This window comes from Sebastes umbrosus, chromosome 20 (assembly GCF_015220745.1).
Source record: "Sebastes umbrosus isolate fSebUmb1 chromosome 20, fSebUmb1.pri, whole genome shotgun sequence".
In the NCBI taxonomy this organism is placed as follows: Eukaryota; Metazoa; Chordata; class Actinopteri; order Perciformes; family Sebastidae; genus Sebastes; species Sebastes umbrosus.
The window spans coordinates 15,904,398-15,923,318 of NC_051288.1; the positions used below are offsets into that span (position 1 = coordinate 15,904,398).

At 38.5% G+C, this 18,921-nt stretch overlaps 3 protein-coding genes across 4 annotated transcripts in view; 2 read left to right on the forward strand and 1 right to left on the reverse strand.

Annotated features, from left to right (window-relative positions):
- adam11 (ADAM metallopeptidase domain 11) overlaps positions 1 to 3,513 on the forward strand; it is a 32,231-nt gene extending 28,718 nt beyond the window's left edge. Inside the window, exon 27 of one of the 2 annotated variants that reach the window (XM_037754402.1) lies at positions 326 to 1,997. In XM_037754402.1, the coding sequence (XP_037610330.1) occupies positions 326 to 341 (16 nt within the window). In that variant the 3' untranslated portion in view covers positions 342 to 1,997. Of the gene's footprint in view, positions 1 to 325; positions 1,998 to 3,454 lie in introns of those variants that run through there. The other variant, XM_037754406.1, reaches the window with a different exon arrangement.
- Positions 3,514 to 4,252: 739 nt separating this feature from the next.
- On the reverse strand, positions 4,253 to 10,212 carry LOC119479144 (endoplasmic reticulum protein SC65-like). Its single transcript, XM_037754425.1, has 7 exons — positions 9,133 to 10,212; positions 7,684 to 7,833; positions 7,368 to 7,539; positions 6,550 to 6,678; positions 6,321 to 6,466; positions 5,846 to 5,929; positions 4,253 to 4,413 (listed from the first exon to the last, which is right to left on the reverse strand). The coding sequence occupies exons 1-7, from the start codon at positions 9,607 to 9,609 to the stop codon at positions 4,267 to 4,269; spliced, it is 1,305 nt and encodes a 434-aa protein (XP_037610353.1). The 5' UTR covers positions 9,610 to 10,212; the 3' UTR covers positions 4,253 to 4,266.
- A 1,089-nt stretch (positions 10,213 to 11,301) lies between these two features.
- fkbp10b (FKBP prolyl isomerase 10b) lies at positions 11,302 to 18,615 on the forward strand. Its single transcript, XM_037754412.1, has 10 exons — positions 11,302 to 11,690; positions 12,336 to 12,481; positions 13,928 to 14,117; positions 14,342 to 14,487; positions 15,629 to 15,818; positions 16,085 to 16,230; positions 16,320 to 16,509; positions 16,610 to 16,752; positions 16,884 to 17,047; positions 17,890 to 18,615. Exons 1-10 carry the CDS (start codon positions 11,488 to 11,490, stop codon positions 18,082 to 18,084), a joined length of 1,713 nt encoding a protein of 570 aa, XP_037610340.1. The 5' UTR covers positions 11,302 to 11,487; the 3' UTR covers positions 18,085 to 18,615.
- Positions 18,616 to 18,921: the final 306 nt, after the last annotated feature.

Consider the following 18,921-nt stretch of genomic DNA (forward strand, 5'->3'; position numbering starts at 1 on the left):
GGTTCCACGTTCTCAAATGTAAGAATTTCCTGGTTTTATGTTATAGTAAATTGAACGTCGCACAAAACAAGACATTTGAAGATGGTGATGGGAATTTTTAACTATTTTCTGATGTTTTATAGACCAAACAAGTAATTAAATGAAAAAAACAAAACTTATCTATAATGAAAATCATTATTCGTTGCAGCTATAATCAGTCTTTTCCATGTTTCAATTTGTCTTAGCTGACCTGTCAGTTCTATCAGATTCCTCAGTGTTTTTCTCTCTCTTACCTTCCCTTATTTCCTCATCTTCTTTCTCCACTTCATTCCTCCTCTCTCTCCAGATCTGGGGGGGGTTGAGTCGTATCTCTTCGCTGTCCTGTCTTCCTTACACGGTGTCCAGTCCGCTCTGAGGAAACAAAACAAAGATGTCTTCCACTTACGAGCCCTCAGACCTTTTTCTGTTTCCTTTTCTGATTTCCTTTTCTGTCTCCGTTGGGTTTTCTCCTCCTGGAAAGTCTAATTAATATTTGATTAACTGCGGTATGGAAGCCCTGAGGACACATTTCCACCAGATCTGAAAGGCTGTCGGGGATTGTCGACGTTGTCGGTATCGCCTCCGGTTTCGTGCTCATTTTTTATTTGCTTCATTTTGCCAAGGACATACAAACACACACATCCTTTAACTGAAGTGTGTTTACTCAACTTTTTGGTTTTCCTTTCACTTCCACTGGTTACAGCTGATCTTCTGCCACATCGACTGTTATTGTGCTTTACCCCTTTAAGTGATTTCATGGAGGAACGCCATGTACTTCTCCTAGTCTGGACTTACTTCTGTTTTAATACATGTTTAACCTCATGGAGAACACATTGGTGTGACTTTAACGGCAATAGAAGTGTATAAATATCACCAAATAGTGAATGTTGACATTACCTGTCTAGATGAGGGTTATTTTTGTGTGCTAAAGGCTTTTACATTCCACAGTAATAGCCATACTTTCTCCTCTTGTGCTGCCTTTCATTATCAAACACGATAGTTCATCCTAAATCAATGCTTCTACATAATATGCATTAATGTATGAATGTATAGTTCAGGCCTGCAAAGATAGCTCGTTGTGTCTCCGCGCCGATGACGTCCAAGTACTTTTCGGTACCACACACTGGATGTTTTATCCTGCTGTATGATATGTTATCCATATACAACCAATATGCATACTAGTATGCTGAACATGGGTGCTGATGTACATAGTGTATCATATGGTTGACTCATTAAGACGGCAGTGACTCACTGCCGCTCTGAGTGGAAGCACAAGTCTGGAGAGAAGCCTCTTCCTGCCTCAGCGTAAAACTGCTCATTTTGAAGATTCAATTAGTGAGAGAGGGTTTGAATCTTTGCAGTTTAGGGAAGCTTGAGCTCCTCTTGGTTTCCAAGATTGTTTGATACCTGATTATTTGGGCCACAAAGAACGATGTGTGAGTGTTGTACATGCCTCTGAGGGATTTTTAAGCTGAGAAATTTTGGCATAGATCTAGGCTGGTTGTTTTGGTCTTAGTCGACTAAGATTTCTTTAGTCGATTAGTTGTTTTTTATGCTGAATGACTTATTTCCAAGAAGCATATGAGCACATCTCAAGATTTAAAGTGGTGCTTTTATGTGATTCTTTGTGGAGAAACTCAGTTTTACAGATCTGGGGCCTCATTACAGAAACTTCCTAAGTCTGGAATCCTATCTTATCTCAGTTTAGGATGACATTTAGGATTTTTTGGTATTACAGAAACATGTTTCCTAACTGCATTTAGAAAAAAATCTTTGTTGGGATACAAATTTAGCTATTGCAGAAGCGTTAGGATAGCATAGACCCCATCCTAAATTCAAAATAGGTCTGTATGGCAATGACAATAAAGATGGGGAACAACATGAACACCAAAATATAATGATTGAAAAGCTACTCAGACCGTATGATCACGCTTTAGATTTTATATATTTATTTAATTAAAAAGATGGTGTTTCCTCTGACTCCTTGTAGCTTTAATTGAACACCCGTCTTTTTTGTCCATCATAGCAAGCTTGCTAGCCAGTGACAAGTGAGGACAGTTGATCTTATGGTCCTTCTCGAGTTGTTTACCGGTACAGTCTAAACATAGATACAGGCATGACGAGACAAGTGCTGATTGAAGAATCAAATGTAGTTATAGTTAGGATTTCTTTAGTTAAGATAAGATAGGGGGTCTGAGATAGGATTGGACTCAGTCATGACTTTAGGAATTGCTTCTGTGATATGAAGATAGGATTTCTCTTATCTTTGAAACTTAAGTTAAGATGGGACACGCAGTTAGGATATTTTTCTGTAATGAGGCCCCTGTTGATTAAAAAAATCGTATCAATTAGTCAACAAAATCGAATGAGTGTTAGTCGACTAGGAATCTCTACAGCTCCACATAGATCACAGATTTCCAAGCTCAGATTTAACACATAATGTACATGAATTATAATTTGGCTTCTGTGTGCTCAGTCAAGCTGAGGTAATACTAGAAATGGTAATCTCAAATATGCTTTATCTCTAAATGGCATCAGATGATTTAATTCTGGCTGAACAGATCCATATGAAAAGCAATAAATATGTACATTTAAAAAAACGTCAGAAACATGTTCTCCCTTAGAAAAAAGTCTTTTTTTCTGCAGCCTTCATGTGCATCACTCTCGCCGTTTATGCTCTCTAGATATCAGAGTCTTCAATCAGGGTTTAGAAGATGTCCTCCTGTGGTTGTTATTATGTACAAAGAAGGCTTGAGAAGCTTTGTTTCACTAAATAACAATAAGGCACAGGTGCCACAAGAGATGATCCAAGTTACACTGCCAGTCAACCCACAGTAGCATTAAAGGAATATGTTGACATTTTCTCTGCCTCGGAAATTAGAAACAATTAAAGATTAATGACATTCCTGATTGACTAAAATGAGTGAAGTTAGTCACAGATGCTAAACTTATTTTGACTTTGAACAGCAAGTGAGATTAAAAATGCAAATTTTCTCAATTTAAAATGTCAATGTGTATCCCTTTAATCATACTTGAACTCTTTATTCCGTATACACGCTGTATAAAATGTAATACTCAAGGACAGACTTGGTTGAAAGCTCAGGTCACACTGTGTTTACCACCAGCGTTTGTGATCTCACATTGTAGTCGGACTCATCAAAGGATCAACATGGAAGTCAGCATTGTTTAGTCTCAGGACGGGAACCAGTATTAGCTTATAATGTAAATACTCATATTATTGTATATTAAAATACGTATTAAACATATCTGAATAACAGTGACTGTGTCTTCCATTGGACGTGTGTCCAGTTTTAAAAAAAAGATAGAAGTTCTGCAGTTGGTTTATTGTGGACAAAAAACAGTTTTGCTGTCTGAATCAGTGATAAACATGGTGGTGAAGAGTTAACTTGAAAATGGCTTGTAGTTCATCCCACAGGTTGTATTTGTAAATATTTGCTGGACGTCAGTGATGTTTCATGAGGACTGGAATGAGATTTGTGTATCTGGGCCTCTCACAGTATTAACACAAGTATTTTGTCCATAAAAGTAGAAACTATATTGAATGGTAATAAACAGTATTTTACTCAAGCTGATAAAATGTTTTCTTTCCTTTTATTAAATCAACTTGAGTAAAATAGTGGAACCAAACTCCTGGAGAGGGGCTGGACTCTCTGCTTTTCCGGAGTTGCCCAGGGTGAGAGGCGCCGGGCGGGTGTGGGGATACTCACAAGCCCCCCGGCTGAGCGCCAGCTATGTTGGAGTTCTCCCAAGGGAACAAGAGGGTCGCCTCTATGCGACTGTGAGTCGCTGAGAGGAAGTCTCTGACTGTTGTTTGTTCTTATGCACCAAACAGCAGCTCAGAGTTCCCGGCCTCTGGGTGGCGTCCTGGAAAGAGCGCCGACTGGGGACTCTATAGTTCTGCTGGGGGACTCCAACACTCACATGGGCGACGATTGAGCAACCTGGAGGGGGGTGATTGGGAGGAACAACCTGCCTGATCTGCACTTGAGTGGTGTTTTGTTATTGGACTCCTGTGCTAGTCATGGATTGGCCATAACAAACCCGACGTTCTAGCACAGGGTGGTTCATAATTTTACTTGGCACCAGAACACCCTAGGCCACAGGTCGATGGTCGACTTTGTGGTCGTATCATCAGATCTGCGGCCGTATGTCTTGGGACACTCGGATGAAGAGAGGAGCAGAGCTGTCAACTGATCGCCACCTCGTGATCCTCCCTCTCAGCTCTCTTTAGATATTTGGCTCCCCAGCGTCTCCTTTGCCCTTCGGCTGCCTCCAGTTAGCGTAGATTGACTCCTCGTAGTCTCCCATCCCTTCAAACTCAACATCGGGAGACTCAGAGGCCAGAAGTGCAGCTTCCTCTGGTCCAAAGAAATCCTGAGGGAAAAACCCAAAATTATTGACTATGACAATTCCTCTTAGAGGAGTTTTACAGTTTTCCATAAATGATTTATACAAACATGACATTCTTTAGAATATTTTAAAGGATTTATCTTAATACTGTCATTTTCTTTATTTCAACATTTAGCAAACAGGCCTTTTGTTTTCATGTCACTGAAGAATCGCAGAGCTACTAAAAGTAGTACTGTGGCGGTACTGAGTTCCCCAGACTTTAGTTGTTCAGTCAGAAGACTGAAAAACAGTTCCCATCCACATAATAATATAAAATAAAATGCCTTCTTAATAATAATAATGAACAAATGCCTCTTCAATAATGAACAAATGCCTCTATATTAACAAACAATTAAGGAAACTGAAATATTGGTTTGTGTTTTTCCTTTTACCCTCCTTTTAAAGTTTTCCCAAATAAAATACACTAAAAGAAATGGGTATAAAGGGTTTCATTGAAAATCAACAAATGAATAGAATACAAAAATACAGCCTGCAGGCGTTAGGCTATTGTAAGGCAAGCCAGCTGTTGCATAAATAGCACCTAATCATCCCAGTGCACCAGGGAAAAGGGAAACAACAGCAAGCACCAGAGAATTGGCAGCTGCCACAGTACTATTTAGTGAAGCAAGACAAAAACAGAAACAAAACAAAAGAGAAAAATAAGTAAATAAAATGCATCGGGTGACATGACAGAATTAACGGGACGGGGCAATTCTAACAAAACAAACAAAATGAGACAAATAAATAACAGATGTTGGTGGAGGGAGGGGGGTGTTATTGACAGTGCAGGTCAGTCTGTTGTGTGAGGTTCTATTGTGTGTACAGTTGTGTGCGTTTGTATGTATGCAGTGTGGGGGGGTGTAGGGTGTTTGTTTGTTTGTATTTAAAGAGGAGAAAGAAAAGGGTGGGAAAGAGAGAGAGGGGGTGGGGGGAATGAGTATTTTTCGTGGCAGGGGTGGCTTATAATATCTCATGGTCCGACTATGTTATGTTATAATATTTTGTCTTTATATATTGGTCTTTATTTGTATTTGCATTTGTATTTTTTTATTTCCTGAGACAGGCTACCCTCCTTAAGCTCCTTTTTTCTCCCCTTATCTTTCCCTTCCTCCTTCCCAATTTCTTTAATTTTTTTTTAAATGTATTTTAAACCGGACGTCAGGCCGCCCCAGCCAGGAAATAGGGAAAGGGGAAGATGGATGAATAAGTGAAGGAAAGGGGGAAAGAAGAGAAAAAAAGGAGGAAAAAGAGAGGGGGGAGGATTAAAGGTGATACTTGATGGGGGGAAAGGAGGGGGGAAGGTGTTATGTCAGAGGGAAAGTCATTCTAAGTAGCCTAAAAGTTTTTTCTTCCTATTTTTTGGGACATCACAGGCGCTTGTTAAGAAAACATGTTGTAGTTTTTCTTTTAATCTCACCTCAACATCCAACTTTAAGTACTCCTCTGCAGATGTCAGCATCTGCTTTTGAGTGACGGTGCGGTTGTGGTGTTTGAGAGCCTCCTGTTTAAACAAGACAGACACACACAAAAAAGTATCGGAACAACAAACTAAATTAGCCAAGAGCAAATGATTGGTTAGTGGCTTTCAGCAGACACAGTACATTAATTGATTATTGAGGGATGGAACATAAACACATGGGTTGAACTGCCTTTTTTTCCTTTAACTAGACAGTATAAGTTTGTATCTCGGCCATTTTCTTGTTTTAGCAGAGTTATGATGGTACCCGCAGACGAGGACAAACTGTCTGTGATTCCTTAGCTTGCTTTTTGGGATGCATAGTTTAAAAAAAATATTAAGAGTTCACATAAAACTGAATATTTTGGCATACAATAAAAACTGTAGAGTTAGATATGAGACAGACAACAGATTTGATATTGATATTTCCTCTCACCATCCTGGGTGTGAAGTGGTCGGGCTGAAGGCCCCACTGTTCACTGTAGGCTTTATAATACTGCAGGTTCTGCTTCATGACCTCGTCCTCAGGTTCAAACAGGAAGTAGCTGTATGCACAGGGCAACGCACTGCGGCCGTCGTTCACTGGACAGAGAAAAAAACAGCAGATGAGTGTTGATATTATTCCAGAGTAGTGATGGAAAGCTTAGTAGCAGTTGGAAACTTACACTTATAATAGGCATACTGGAGGTAGTGATAGATAGTGGCCACAAAGTTCTCCACAAAATAACCACCAACGTTAGGCATCAAGTTTTCTTCACACTTCAGCTTACAGCGTAACACGTCAATGTAGACATCTGTGGATAAGCAGAGAAGAGATTTTTAGTAAGAGACTCAAAATGAAACCAGGGCCACTGTTGGAAGAAGTATTCGGATCCTTTACTTAAGTAAAAGTAACAATACATTAATGTAAAAGTATTCCATTATAAGTAAAAGTCCTGTATTCAAAATCATACTTATGTAAAAGTACAGAAGTATTATCACCTAAATATACTAAAATATCAAAAGTAAAAGTATTGATTTTGCCGAAAAATAACCCCTGTGACGGATGTAATGTCATATATACTGTATGACATTAAATGTTACTGTTGTAGCTGGTTATGGTGGAGCTAGTTTTATCAACTTTATATAGGTAGTTAAGTCCAGTGGTTCCTAATATAGGGGTCGGGCTCCTCCAAAGGGTCACGAAATAAATCTGAGCAGTCGTGAGATGATGAAACAACTGATAGACATCTGAAACATGACAAAGGGCCCCGATAGTGTATTTTTGTGGTCCCAAGCCAAAAAGGTAGAGAATCATTGGCTTATTCAGTAACTATGTGTTGTATTTGATAAGCTTATCATATGTCTTTTTATGTAAAATCATATTATAAAAAGTTACAGCTGGCAGACAAATGTAGTGGAGTTTTGCTCTCTTTTGCATCTCTTAGATGCTCAGTAGTCTTATCTGTTCATTTTGACACTCTTGTAAAAACTGCATACTGACCTGCTACGACTGCGCAGAAGTCGCTGTGTGGTGAAAGCGGACTGATCCCTTCACAGTCGGCCTGACAGAGGTCGTACTCGTGGAGGTAGAGCCTCAGAGCTTCCTCCATGTGCTCAATGCTGCTTGTGTAGTCACCTGAGTTGATGAGTTTCACGCCTCTCAGAAAGGAGGCCTAGAGAGAGGAAACAATTGATCCACTTCAGAAACTGAGATGGGAAGTTGCTGTTGATGTAGTACTAAACTGTGTAACTTTCTATTGTGCTGTGTATTCTACAGAAAGTGTTTTATGTAAGGACAGAGTCTAGGTTGTCGGCACCTCGTGTGGTTGTTCTTCGTGGTCGGTGAGGTAGCCGCTCAGGTCGTACTGGCGCTTGTACTCCTCCATCAGCTGGTGCATCTCCTGGTCTTTAGGGTTCTTCTGGAGGTAGGTGTAGGCACATGGGACGGCCTTCTGCAGGTCATTCAGCTAGGAGAGAAACACTGAATTACCTCAGGTGTTGTTGGGAAGACAGGTGACGTATACATTTTGTTTCTCTTGTCCTACAACCTAAACTAGGTAGGATATTACAGGTTCACTGTCAGATAGACATTACGAACACTCTCTGACTCAGTGGCTGATGTTGTATTGAATGGAATTAAAACATGCAGATTATTGCATCAGTATTTTCTGTTTGTTAATGGTTATTTTAGGGCGGTTTGCCTTTGTTAGGTTTAAGTATAGAAGGATTGGAGAAAGGCTAGGTGATCACAAAAGTTTTGTAGTTTTCATTTTCATGTACGGTACCTCCAAGGCGCAACAATCCTCCATTTAATTGTTCTTTAAAAGCCCATTATCCCATTTGTTGTTGGTCATTTAGTATAACTGTAATTCCTATTGATTCTATAATTTCCAGTCAGTTGAATTTGAATGCAACTGTGTCATTGCTCACTTTGCTGGTGACCCCTAAAGGACTCCTGGCACACTTCTAAATCCACTGTTGTTGCCTTCATTTTGTCAGTAAATGTCATGCACTTTGTGTTGATTTGTCATTGCTATTTGTTGCTATTTTTAACCCTCCCGTTGTCCTCGGGTCAAATTTGACCCATTTTCAGACTTCATTATATCATAAATATGGATTTTTTTTAATCTAATTGCCCTAAAGTACCATGGTCACTGTGGTCTTTGCAAAAATTGTCATTATGTGCTGCTATTAAAAAAAAAATGAAATTCTTTCAAAACAATATTCTGACTAAAAGTTTACATATACCAGTATGTGATAATCCATCAACATTAAGTTCCTCTGATAACTATAGTCAAAATAATTCATAATATCTGCTTCTTTTTTTTTTTTACAAAACAATTAGGTATAATTTCACTGAAATGAATCTCCCCCCCCCCTCCCAATTTTTTTTAAAATTGAATAATTAGGAATGAAGTTGGCCAAAAAGATGTAACACAGAACTGGGTGATAGTTTATGATGTATGCTTTATAAACAGTCAAACCAGACTGGGTACATTTTTACCACAGTTGCATGGTCGACAGGAAGATTTTAATCAATTTGAATGTATTCTTGGTTTAATATCACTCTACAGCCATAATCTGTTCATTTTTTTAGTCTTTTCACACTGAAATAGTCCTGTAGTCCACTACAGTGGACAATACAAATAAAGTTTAACAAGCCTAAATTGATAAGATTTTCTTTTAACCCTAAATAGGAAGGAAATCACAAAAAAATAAAGTAATTGGAAGAAACTTTTTTAAACTTGGAACATAGTGTGTCTCACCCTGGAGTGTGCAAAGTGCAGGTATCTGTATGGAGATCTCCTGTTGAACTCCTCCAGGATGTCTCTGCTGGGAGGAGGCATCTGCAGCATGGGGAAATGCTCTCTGCACTTCTTCTGACAGGATGCAGTCACCATAACGTGCCAGTAGACGCGGAGGTCCTGGTTTCCTGTAAAGGACGGTTCTTCTATCGGTTTGCTGCTACTATCGCAGTGCAGCATGCAGTATCTCACACTGTCTTTAAGCAACCGGTGCAAGCGCAAACTCAGCTCCAAAAATGTGATCGCCTCCGTCCACTCCTCTGCTGCGTAATGATCCAAAGCCAACCCATACGCCTTGGTGAGAGGCACCAGCTCCTCTTTGGGGAAATTTCTGAAATTGTAATTCTCATATTGTGCTGCTGTCATACAAAAAACAAAGGTGAAACAAAAACAAAGCAACGTCAACAACGCGTCTCCTTTTGCGCAAAATGCAACCATGATAATAAGATAATATCCCACATATTATTAGTCTGCTTCCTCTTGTCTGCTCCTGCCGGTTTCGTGTCTGTGTGGTGGTCTGCTGAAGTGCTTAAAGGGTCTGTGGGGATTCATGGATTGGGCCTTTCAGAGTTGCTGTCTCAGGTTTCTCTGTGCAGACTTACAGCTGTCTTGGTTTCTTTATTTGGCACAAGAATACAGCGTGCGTAAAAGTGACCGCTTGTGCGCATTGTTGTCCAATTTGTTCTGGTGTTGCTCATTGCTCGCTCAGTTAACTTTCACCATAAATCCCAAGTATAAATATAAACTACTGCAGCCAACAAAAGGTTATATACCATTCTTACATTTGCTGCTAGGAAAAAGTATATTACTACAGTGGATCAGTGATAAGAAACCCTCTGTTCAAGGCTGGCAAAAAGTGATATTTGAGATGGTCCCTTTGGAATATCTCACAAAGAGTCTCTTGAACATGAACTCACATATCCTGTGACTTCCCTGCACTATGGACTATTTCCTATGACCTCCTATATACATTTGGTTTTTTTTTTATCTGAGCTGTACCAGTGTTTTTTTTTTTTTTTTTTATTGTGTTTGTAAAAATAAGAAAACCCAATAAACATATTAGTGAAAAAAAAACCTTTCACCATAAATGTGATGAATAATACTGCATGAGATGAGATTTATAAAATTAAGTCCTATAGTTCTGAAAGAAATGTCTTCTATATGGTTTTATGATATAATAATTATGTTCTGTAGTGTAACTTAGAGGATTGTTTTCAGCAGTTTCAGCAGCCCACAGTGGTTTTGGATCATTTGACCTATTTGTTCTCCTCTTATAAGTCATATTGAGATGTCTAATCCCCTCGCAGACTAGACTGGATCTCTTTTCATCCACTTCAGACGCTCCTTGAGAGAGCTTCTTGATGTTTTCACGGCATTAGTGGAAAATCTGAAACTTTGGGACCTCTCTCTCAGGCCACTTTACGGCTCCTGGACGCTGATCCAGAGAGAGAGAGAGAGGCGGATCTCTCTGCTGGTTTACAGTGATGCTGAAGGGTCAAGCCAAACAATAGTGGGCGACATCCCTTTCAAAATAAAAGCTGAAAATTGTCATTTTGGGGAGAAAAAAAAAATCCCTCCACACAAATCCACCTCAAAATAGGCCAACACCAACTGAAATTACAGTTTAATATGAAGTCTTTTTTGTGTTGTCTCTCTCCCCCCTTGTTTTAAATTGTGAAATTGTGTGTAAAAACAAAGAGACAGCTGTAAAATGAAAATACAGTGGTAAAGAATGTGATGATGATTTTATAAGTTGCTGAAACTGCAATAAAAACTAAGTTAAAAAAAATAAATAGGCCAACACTTAATAGATAAAATACAATCATAGACATATTGTGTATTAGATTGTTTTTTTATTTATTTTTTTTAAACTTTTTATTTATTTATTTTTTCAGTTATTATACTGAACAAATGTCACATCAAACATAAAAACAAAGATAAACTCAAAAAACAAAAACACAAAAAAAGAAAGAGAAGTGGGTGCACTACTCTGACATTAGTAGTGACAATCTATGATTTTCTTTTATTTTTTGAAAGGAAGTAGTGCTCTCTGATTATTGTGGTTAACTTGACAGAAGTTTTTCCCCACTCCCCAAACTCCCACATTCCTTCCCTCTGGTAAAAACTCCTCACTGCAACCTGGAGATTGTCCACGTTTACAGCATTCAGACACCACCGCTGCTCCACATCTGCAACCCTCGGCCCTCTCTGCGTTAAAGCGCGCACAGGCCCTCAAATTGATCCATTTTATCCAAATTTATCCATTATCTTTATTGTTTTGAATCCTTCTAACTCATTTGACCTAAATCTGTAAAGATGTTTGTGTGCTGCATTGTCTTTTGCCTCCTGGCTACGTGGTTTTCTTCTGCTGTGGAGAGTAACCCCAGTCCTGTAGTAGGAGATGTAGTCGTGGACAGACACTTCATCCCAAAGGTCTGTGTAAGAGAAGCCAAAGAGGGAGATTATGTTCGCTATCACTACAACGCCACATTTGTCGACGGGAAAACATTTGATTCGAGGTGAGTTTATTTGCATTTGTATCTGAAATGCATTGATTTTTAGTTAGTTTAACTAGTTTTTTCACTTTCAAAGTTGGTCATTTGGCTGCAGAGGCCATACACGTTCAGTTTTTATGCACCAAATATTTGGAACAAGCTCCCAGAAAACTGCAGGACCAACTCTGAGCTCTTTTAAATCAAAGCTTAACACTTTCCTGTTTGCTGCTGCCTTTTATTAAACCAGATAATGCTCTTATACTGCACTACAGCTCTTGTGTGTTATATTCTATTTTAGCTTCTATCTTATTGCTTTTATTTTTAGCTTATTTTTATTTTCTAATCTTTATTTTTTTTTCATGTTTTTATAACTGTTTTAATTATGTCTTAATGTTCTTTTGCACTTTGAATTAGCACTGTTGCTTAAATGTGCTCTACAAATAAAGCTGCCTTGCCTTGTCTTGTCTAAAACAGGATGCAAAGTTTATGTAAAAAAAAAAAAAAAAGCAGAGATTTGCATGTTAGAATAAGTTTGCAATAGTCTATTAATACATATCTGTATGCATGCCCTTACAAAATGTACTCCTCCTTTTACTACATCCTCTTAAAGTCAACCCACTACTGCTGACGTATTTGTCAACCTTTTGGTGTTTTTTTCCTTCCCATCAGCCATACCAAAGGAGATGCTAAAGTGGGCCTGCTGGGGGAGGGCCGGCTCATTGCAGGGATTGATAAAGGTCTGCAGGGCATGTGTGTGAATGAGCGAAGAACAATCACAGTCCCACCTAACCTGGCCTACGGAAGCACCGGTGCAGGTAAAAATGTGAAATGTCATGACTTGTTTGGTTGGAGTTGTGCAGCCAGATTTTTAAAGACCCATGAGTATGTTCTAGTTCTAGTAGTCACAGCACAGCAGAGTCTCTCCAGACCCTCAGGGGCCCTCCAGGTTGTCTATGTGGCAAATTACTCTGTAGTTACTTTAGTTGTCCACATTACCTAACAGATCTGTAATCAAACAAGTATGTCATATACACGGGCCCTGTGTCAAAATGTAGTTTTAATACCTTTTATATTGCAGTTGATATTATGGTGCATTTCCATAAAAACACATTTGTGTTTTATCAAATTATCATAAACTAGTTGATATGTGTCAAACAATACTGGATAATGGCAGTATTCCAGCACAGAAATGTTGGTTTCTGGGGCTAAACGGGGACACACAGCTCATTTTAGCCCCCTGGGAACCCGGCCTTTCAGGGTTTAACTTTTCATAGCATAAAAGTGTTGAGGTCCTTAATGAAGTAGAGCTGCAATGATTAATCGATTAGTAGTCAACTATTAAATTAATTGCCTACTATTTTGATAATTAATCAGTTTGAGTAATTAAAAAAAAAAAAAAGGTATTTCAGATTCCAGCTTCTTAAATGTGAATATTTTCTGGTTTCTTTATTCCTCTAGGACAGTAAACTGAATATCTTTGAGTTGTGGACAAAATAAATATAGACTACAACTGAAGTGCAAAAACAAATATTAAATCAACAGCGTAATAACAAGATACAAAATAAACTATTAACAGTACTGTACATTTAAAAAAATATCAAGAAGAAAATATTAACTTAAATGTGCAATCGAAAACAAATAAATAGCCTAACTAGTGCAAAAACAAATATTAAATTAGAACATAATTGACAAAATATAATACAAATATAAACTATTGACAATACTGCACATTTAAAAAAATCTATTAAAATTTAACTTAAATGTGCAATCAAAAACAAAATAAATAGCCTAACTGTAGTGCAAAAACAAATATTAAATTAGAACATAATTGACAAGATATAATACAAATATAAACTATTAACAATACTGTACATTTAAAAAAAATATATATATATATTAATTTAAATGTGCAATCAAAAACAAAATAAATAGCCTAACTGTAGTGCAAAAACAAATATTAAATCAAGGTCATAATTGACAAGATATAATAAAAATAGAAACTATTAACAATACTTTACATTTAAAACTAAACTGAACTGAGAAATGAATGCATAGTTTCAGGAAGTGCTTTGGTTTAGTTTGTTCACCCAAAAGGTCTCAACTGGGGTGCTCATTTAAGGAAATAAGATGATATAAGGTGTCATTTCACAGAGGCTTTCAATTAAAATGGATCATATTGGTGATTTCTCTAAACAGTTCTTAACAATGATGTCTTTTGCTGTAGATAAGTCCATCTAACCTTCATCTAACCGTGTTTACAGGCGACGTGATTCCTCCAGACACCACCCTGGTGTTTGAGATCCATCTGTTGGATCTGTGGAACAAAGCCGACCTGGTTGTCACCAAAACCATCAGCACTCCCAAAGACTGCAAACGCTCCGTGATGCGCACTGACTTTGTGCGTTACCATTTCAACGGCACTCTGCTCGACGGCACCGTCTTCGACTCAAGGTGAATTCTAGCTTGTTGGATGATTGTTGTGATTTACAATTGTAGCCCTAGAAATAGAAAAAAACAAAACAACAGTCATCAAAGAGGTCCTTGTTTACTCTTACACTTAATCTCATTCTTATCTCCATGCTCTGAATGGTCTGGATGACAGCTCTTTTGTGTTTGTACTGTGTTATCCAGGTGTGTTGTGTATTTGACTTTGCGCCTTTATGAGCCCTACGTAGCTACACCAAGAAGCACACCCTGGACTCCTTAGTGGGTGAGGGCTGGCTGGTTAAGGGCATGGATGAAGGTCTGCTGGGCATGTGTGTGGGAGAGATCAGAAATATCGTCATCCCGCCCTTCAAAGCCTACGGAGAAAAAGGATCAGGTGAGCATAAATGATGGTTCACTAAAAGGGCTAAAAAAAAAGAGGTGAGAGTGGAGAGTTTGGTGTTCCTGCTTTACAACTGAACTCTGCTTCTCCAAACACCCGGGAGGTCAGAGGAATGAAATAATGTTAGAAGAATAGGCAAATCCTTGAAATAACATCTTAAAATGCATACACATAGAACATAAAGCTCCCCAGTAGAGTTTTTTTTTTTTTTTTTTTTTTTTTTTACCACTAGTAGCGCTAATATGGAGCAATGTTTATAGGAGCGGGTATGAGGAAGGACACATAGTGAACGTGGATTTAAAGAATGCACCATCTCTAAACAACGTGTTAGAACAAAAATACATTGAAATTTCAAGTTATGCCATATTTAATCCAAGAAGTTACTTGTTCAGCATCTTGTTTTGTGTAAATGTACACACATCATCTAAAATTTCAATATTAAGATCAGATACTCATTTTTTTTGTATGTATAGCGCTTACCGTCCTTTGCTATCCCAAAAGGCCCGGGAAAAACATCATGGTGACCCAAGATCTCCCGTGGTTATATGCATCCACAGTAATTTGTATAACATATTTCAACAACAAGGCAATTCAAATCACTTTACTTAAAACATCAAATGCATCTAGACAAAGTGCAAAATAAACACATTATAAAAGAACATTTAAATATAATTAGAAACAGAATGCAAGAGAATAAAAAATAAAAACAAGATAAATAGAATAATACTAAGGGACAGTGTAGTGAAATGATAAATAAAAAGCAGCAGCAAACAGAAAAGTCCTCAGCCTTGCTTTAAAAGTAGTGAGAGTTGCAGCTGGCCTGCAGTTTTCTGGGAGTTTCTGGGAAACGGAACGCTGCTCAGTCCTCACCCCTTTTTAAAAACAAAATAGTTCTTTAATTGCAAGTATCCTTTACCATATTTGACCTTTAGTGAAATTAGAGATTATTATATTCTGATAAATAAATCGATCAGATGGAAATAAGCCAAGATTCAAGTAATTCATAGTGTAACATAAAAAAAAGAAAATCACCAAAATAAAACCCTCTATATAAAACCACTTGTCTTTCATGTTAATGTTTCTTTCTAGTGTCGGTAGGTGTGAAGTTTGAAATTCTCCGTCCTCTGCCCACCAGGTACAGATATTCCCCCCCAGGCGACCCTGGTGTTCAATGTCCTGTTGGTGGACATTCACAACCCAAAGGATAACCTCACCGTTGAGGACCAGGTGGTGCCCGAGTCGTGCTCACGCAAGTCTGTGGCTGGGGATTATGTCCGGTACCACTACAACGGTACCTTCCTGAACGGAGTCACCTTTGACACCAGGTGAGCTCAGGTCACACTGACAGTGAAGCTGATTGTGACTCAGTTTCCAGTCATATTGCATTTGTACTGTAAATATAAACATGCAATCCTATTTTAAAACCCTGCTCTAAATGTCAACCCATCACTTCAGTACAATAGTGCTGCCCTAATACTGACGTATTTTGAGGTTTGATACACAACAGATGTGTATTTCTGGCTTCAAGGTGTATAACTCTAATAAAAGCCACACTTTTTTTCAATTAAACCATGCTCATTACTGCCAACAGCTACCAGAGGAACAGCACATACAACACCTACATCGGGATGGGGTATGTGATTGCAGGCATGGACCAGGCCCTGCTGGGAGTCTGTACTGGAGAGAAGAGGAGGGTCATCATCCCTCCACACCTGGCGTATGGAGAGCAAGGAGCAGGTAAATTACTGTAGCTTTTCCTGCAGCTTGCAGTAAGTTGTCTACCTGAATTGATTTTAATTTATTTAATAACTGTTGGTTCGTTGTAGGTGGTGTTATCCCCAGTTCTGCTGTTCTGGTGTTTGACATTCACGTCGTCGACTTCCACAACCCCAACGACACGGTGAGCATCCAGATCACCCACCGACCCGAGGCGTGTAAGGAGATCACCGCGGAGAACGACCTCGTCCGCTATCACTACAACTGCACCCTGGTGGACGGCACGCCGCTCTTTTCCTCGTGAGTTACCCAGACATTGCCATATTTTTTAACAGTGATATTACATTACCACTAGCATTTATATATAATGCATAATGTGTCCAATCAACGTTGTCCTCAGACACGACTATGAGCACCTTCAGGATGCAGTGCTGGGGTCGGACAAGGTGATCGACGGGCTGGACGAAGGCCTGCGTGGCATGTGTGTGGGAGAGAAGAGGGTAATAACGGTTCCACCTCACCTTGGCCACGGAGAAAAAGGAGGTAAGACTTACAATACTCGCAATACCAGTGTTTTAATAGACTTAATCTATTATTATTTTGAACCCCGACAGGCCTCTTTAAGTGCTGATTTACAAGTTTGAATTCACTAAAGTAAGTTTTCTCTCCGTCAGCCACTGGTGTGCCAAGCAGTGCTGTGTTGGTCTTTGACATTGAACTGGTGAGCTTTGAGAAGGGAGTGCCACCTGGTTACCTGTTTGTGTGGCTGGAGGACAGCCCAGCAGATCTTTTCAAAGCATTGGACGTCAACAAGAACGAAGAGGTGCCCGAGGAGGAGGTACGTTACCGCTGACATTATTTCACATGGCAGATGAGGGCCCCTAAAAGTATTTATTTACCACGTTTTACTGAGTTTCTTTATGGAAACTGTAGACGTACTCTGCAAACATATTTTAATAAAGACTACATCGGTGGAAGAAGTAATCAGATCCTCCCCTTAAGTAAAAGTAGCCATATCACAATGTTAAAATACTCATTACAGGTTCTGCATTTATAATTTTACCACAGTAAAATACACAAGTGTTAGTAGAAAAATGAACTTAAAGTATCAGAAGTACTTGTTATGCAGAACATGTATTAATTATATACATTATATTATTGGATTATTAGTTACTGATGCTTTAAAGTGAAGTAGCATTTTACGGTTGATTTAATTTTAGTACTTTACCACAAATAACAGATGTTTTCTGAATGTAAAATCAGAATCGGCAAAGTAACTTAACCTCACTATACATAGAAATGAAGTGGAGTTAAAAGTACAATATTTCCCACTGAAATGTAGAAAAGTAAAAGTATTAAGTAGCATACAATTAAAATGCAATGTAATGTTTAAATACCTAAAAAATGCCATTAAAAGTAATAATATAGTATGCTTTATTAATTATGAATGAGGGTCAAACCTTCATCACATGTTGATCTGTTAATTCCCTGAACTCTGTGGACACCACAGGTGAGACAAAGGTGAGATTTGAGTGGGTTGTGGCGTTTTGACTGCACTGTTTTCTTTAATGCCAACATCTCAAAGTCTATAACTCTAAATTCATTAAATGTATTAAATCAATTCATTAAATTACACTGTTATTGATTGATGATGCTCTTTGATCTCTTCACACATTTCAGTTTGGGGAGTTCATCAAGCTGCAGGTGGCGGAGGGCAAAGGTCGCATTAAGCCTGGAATGCTCATCGAGCAGGTAATTACCGACATGTTCAGCAACCAGGACCGAAATAAAGATGGAGTGATCAAGGCCGACGAACTCAAACTGAAGGTAGACGAGGACAAGGAAAGGGAAGAGGGGAGGCACGAAGAGTTGTGATGAGGTCAAATACTTTTATTCTCTCTCAGGGATAAACCCCAGCACCTTAAAAACAAGCAACGAGAGACTATTTCCATACATTATCGTTAGGGTTGTAATGGTATCAGACTTTTACGGTATGATAACCGCCTCAGAAAATATCAGTTTCACGGTATATGGTATTACACTATTATTGTTATTATTATTAGTGTGTTACAATGGCCCTTAAAAGGATTGAGAACAGAATTATAATAAACAGTACACACCCACTTAAGTCAGTTTTTTTCAATGCCGTAGACAAGCAAATGTACTCGTTATGATAACCGTCAACTTTCAAAGTATACCATTACAACCCTAATCATCATGGTTTAATATGTTCTGTACCACATTGGACAATCTTTTTGAAATGACAAGAATATAGTGCAAAGGGTGTTTTTTGTGGAGTTCTGTGTTGTATGATTGTTTGTATTTGATAGTTGTATTTCAGAAAACCAAACAAGCGCCTTCTTTTGTCTTTGAAAGTCACATTAATTAAAAGGTTTTTAAGAAAAAGAAAATTGTTTTGTTTTTTTCTGGGACATTTTTTCCCAGCTGAAGCAATCATCTGTCATCTGAAAAAACTGCACCTATATTTATGACAAAAAGAGAGGTGCACAAACAATATGACAAACTATTGGTAGCAGCTGATGTTCCTTTATAAACTCAACTGACTTGCGGCAAGTCATCGGACACAATGAGGTCAAGTTTTGAAGTAACGACTAAACGAGCTGTCACGTTACGAAGCATAGGGAGACAGAATAAATTAGTAAAATGTATCAACGCAATGCTTCATCCAGTCTTGTCGCAGCTTAGGAAAGC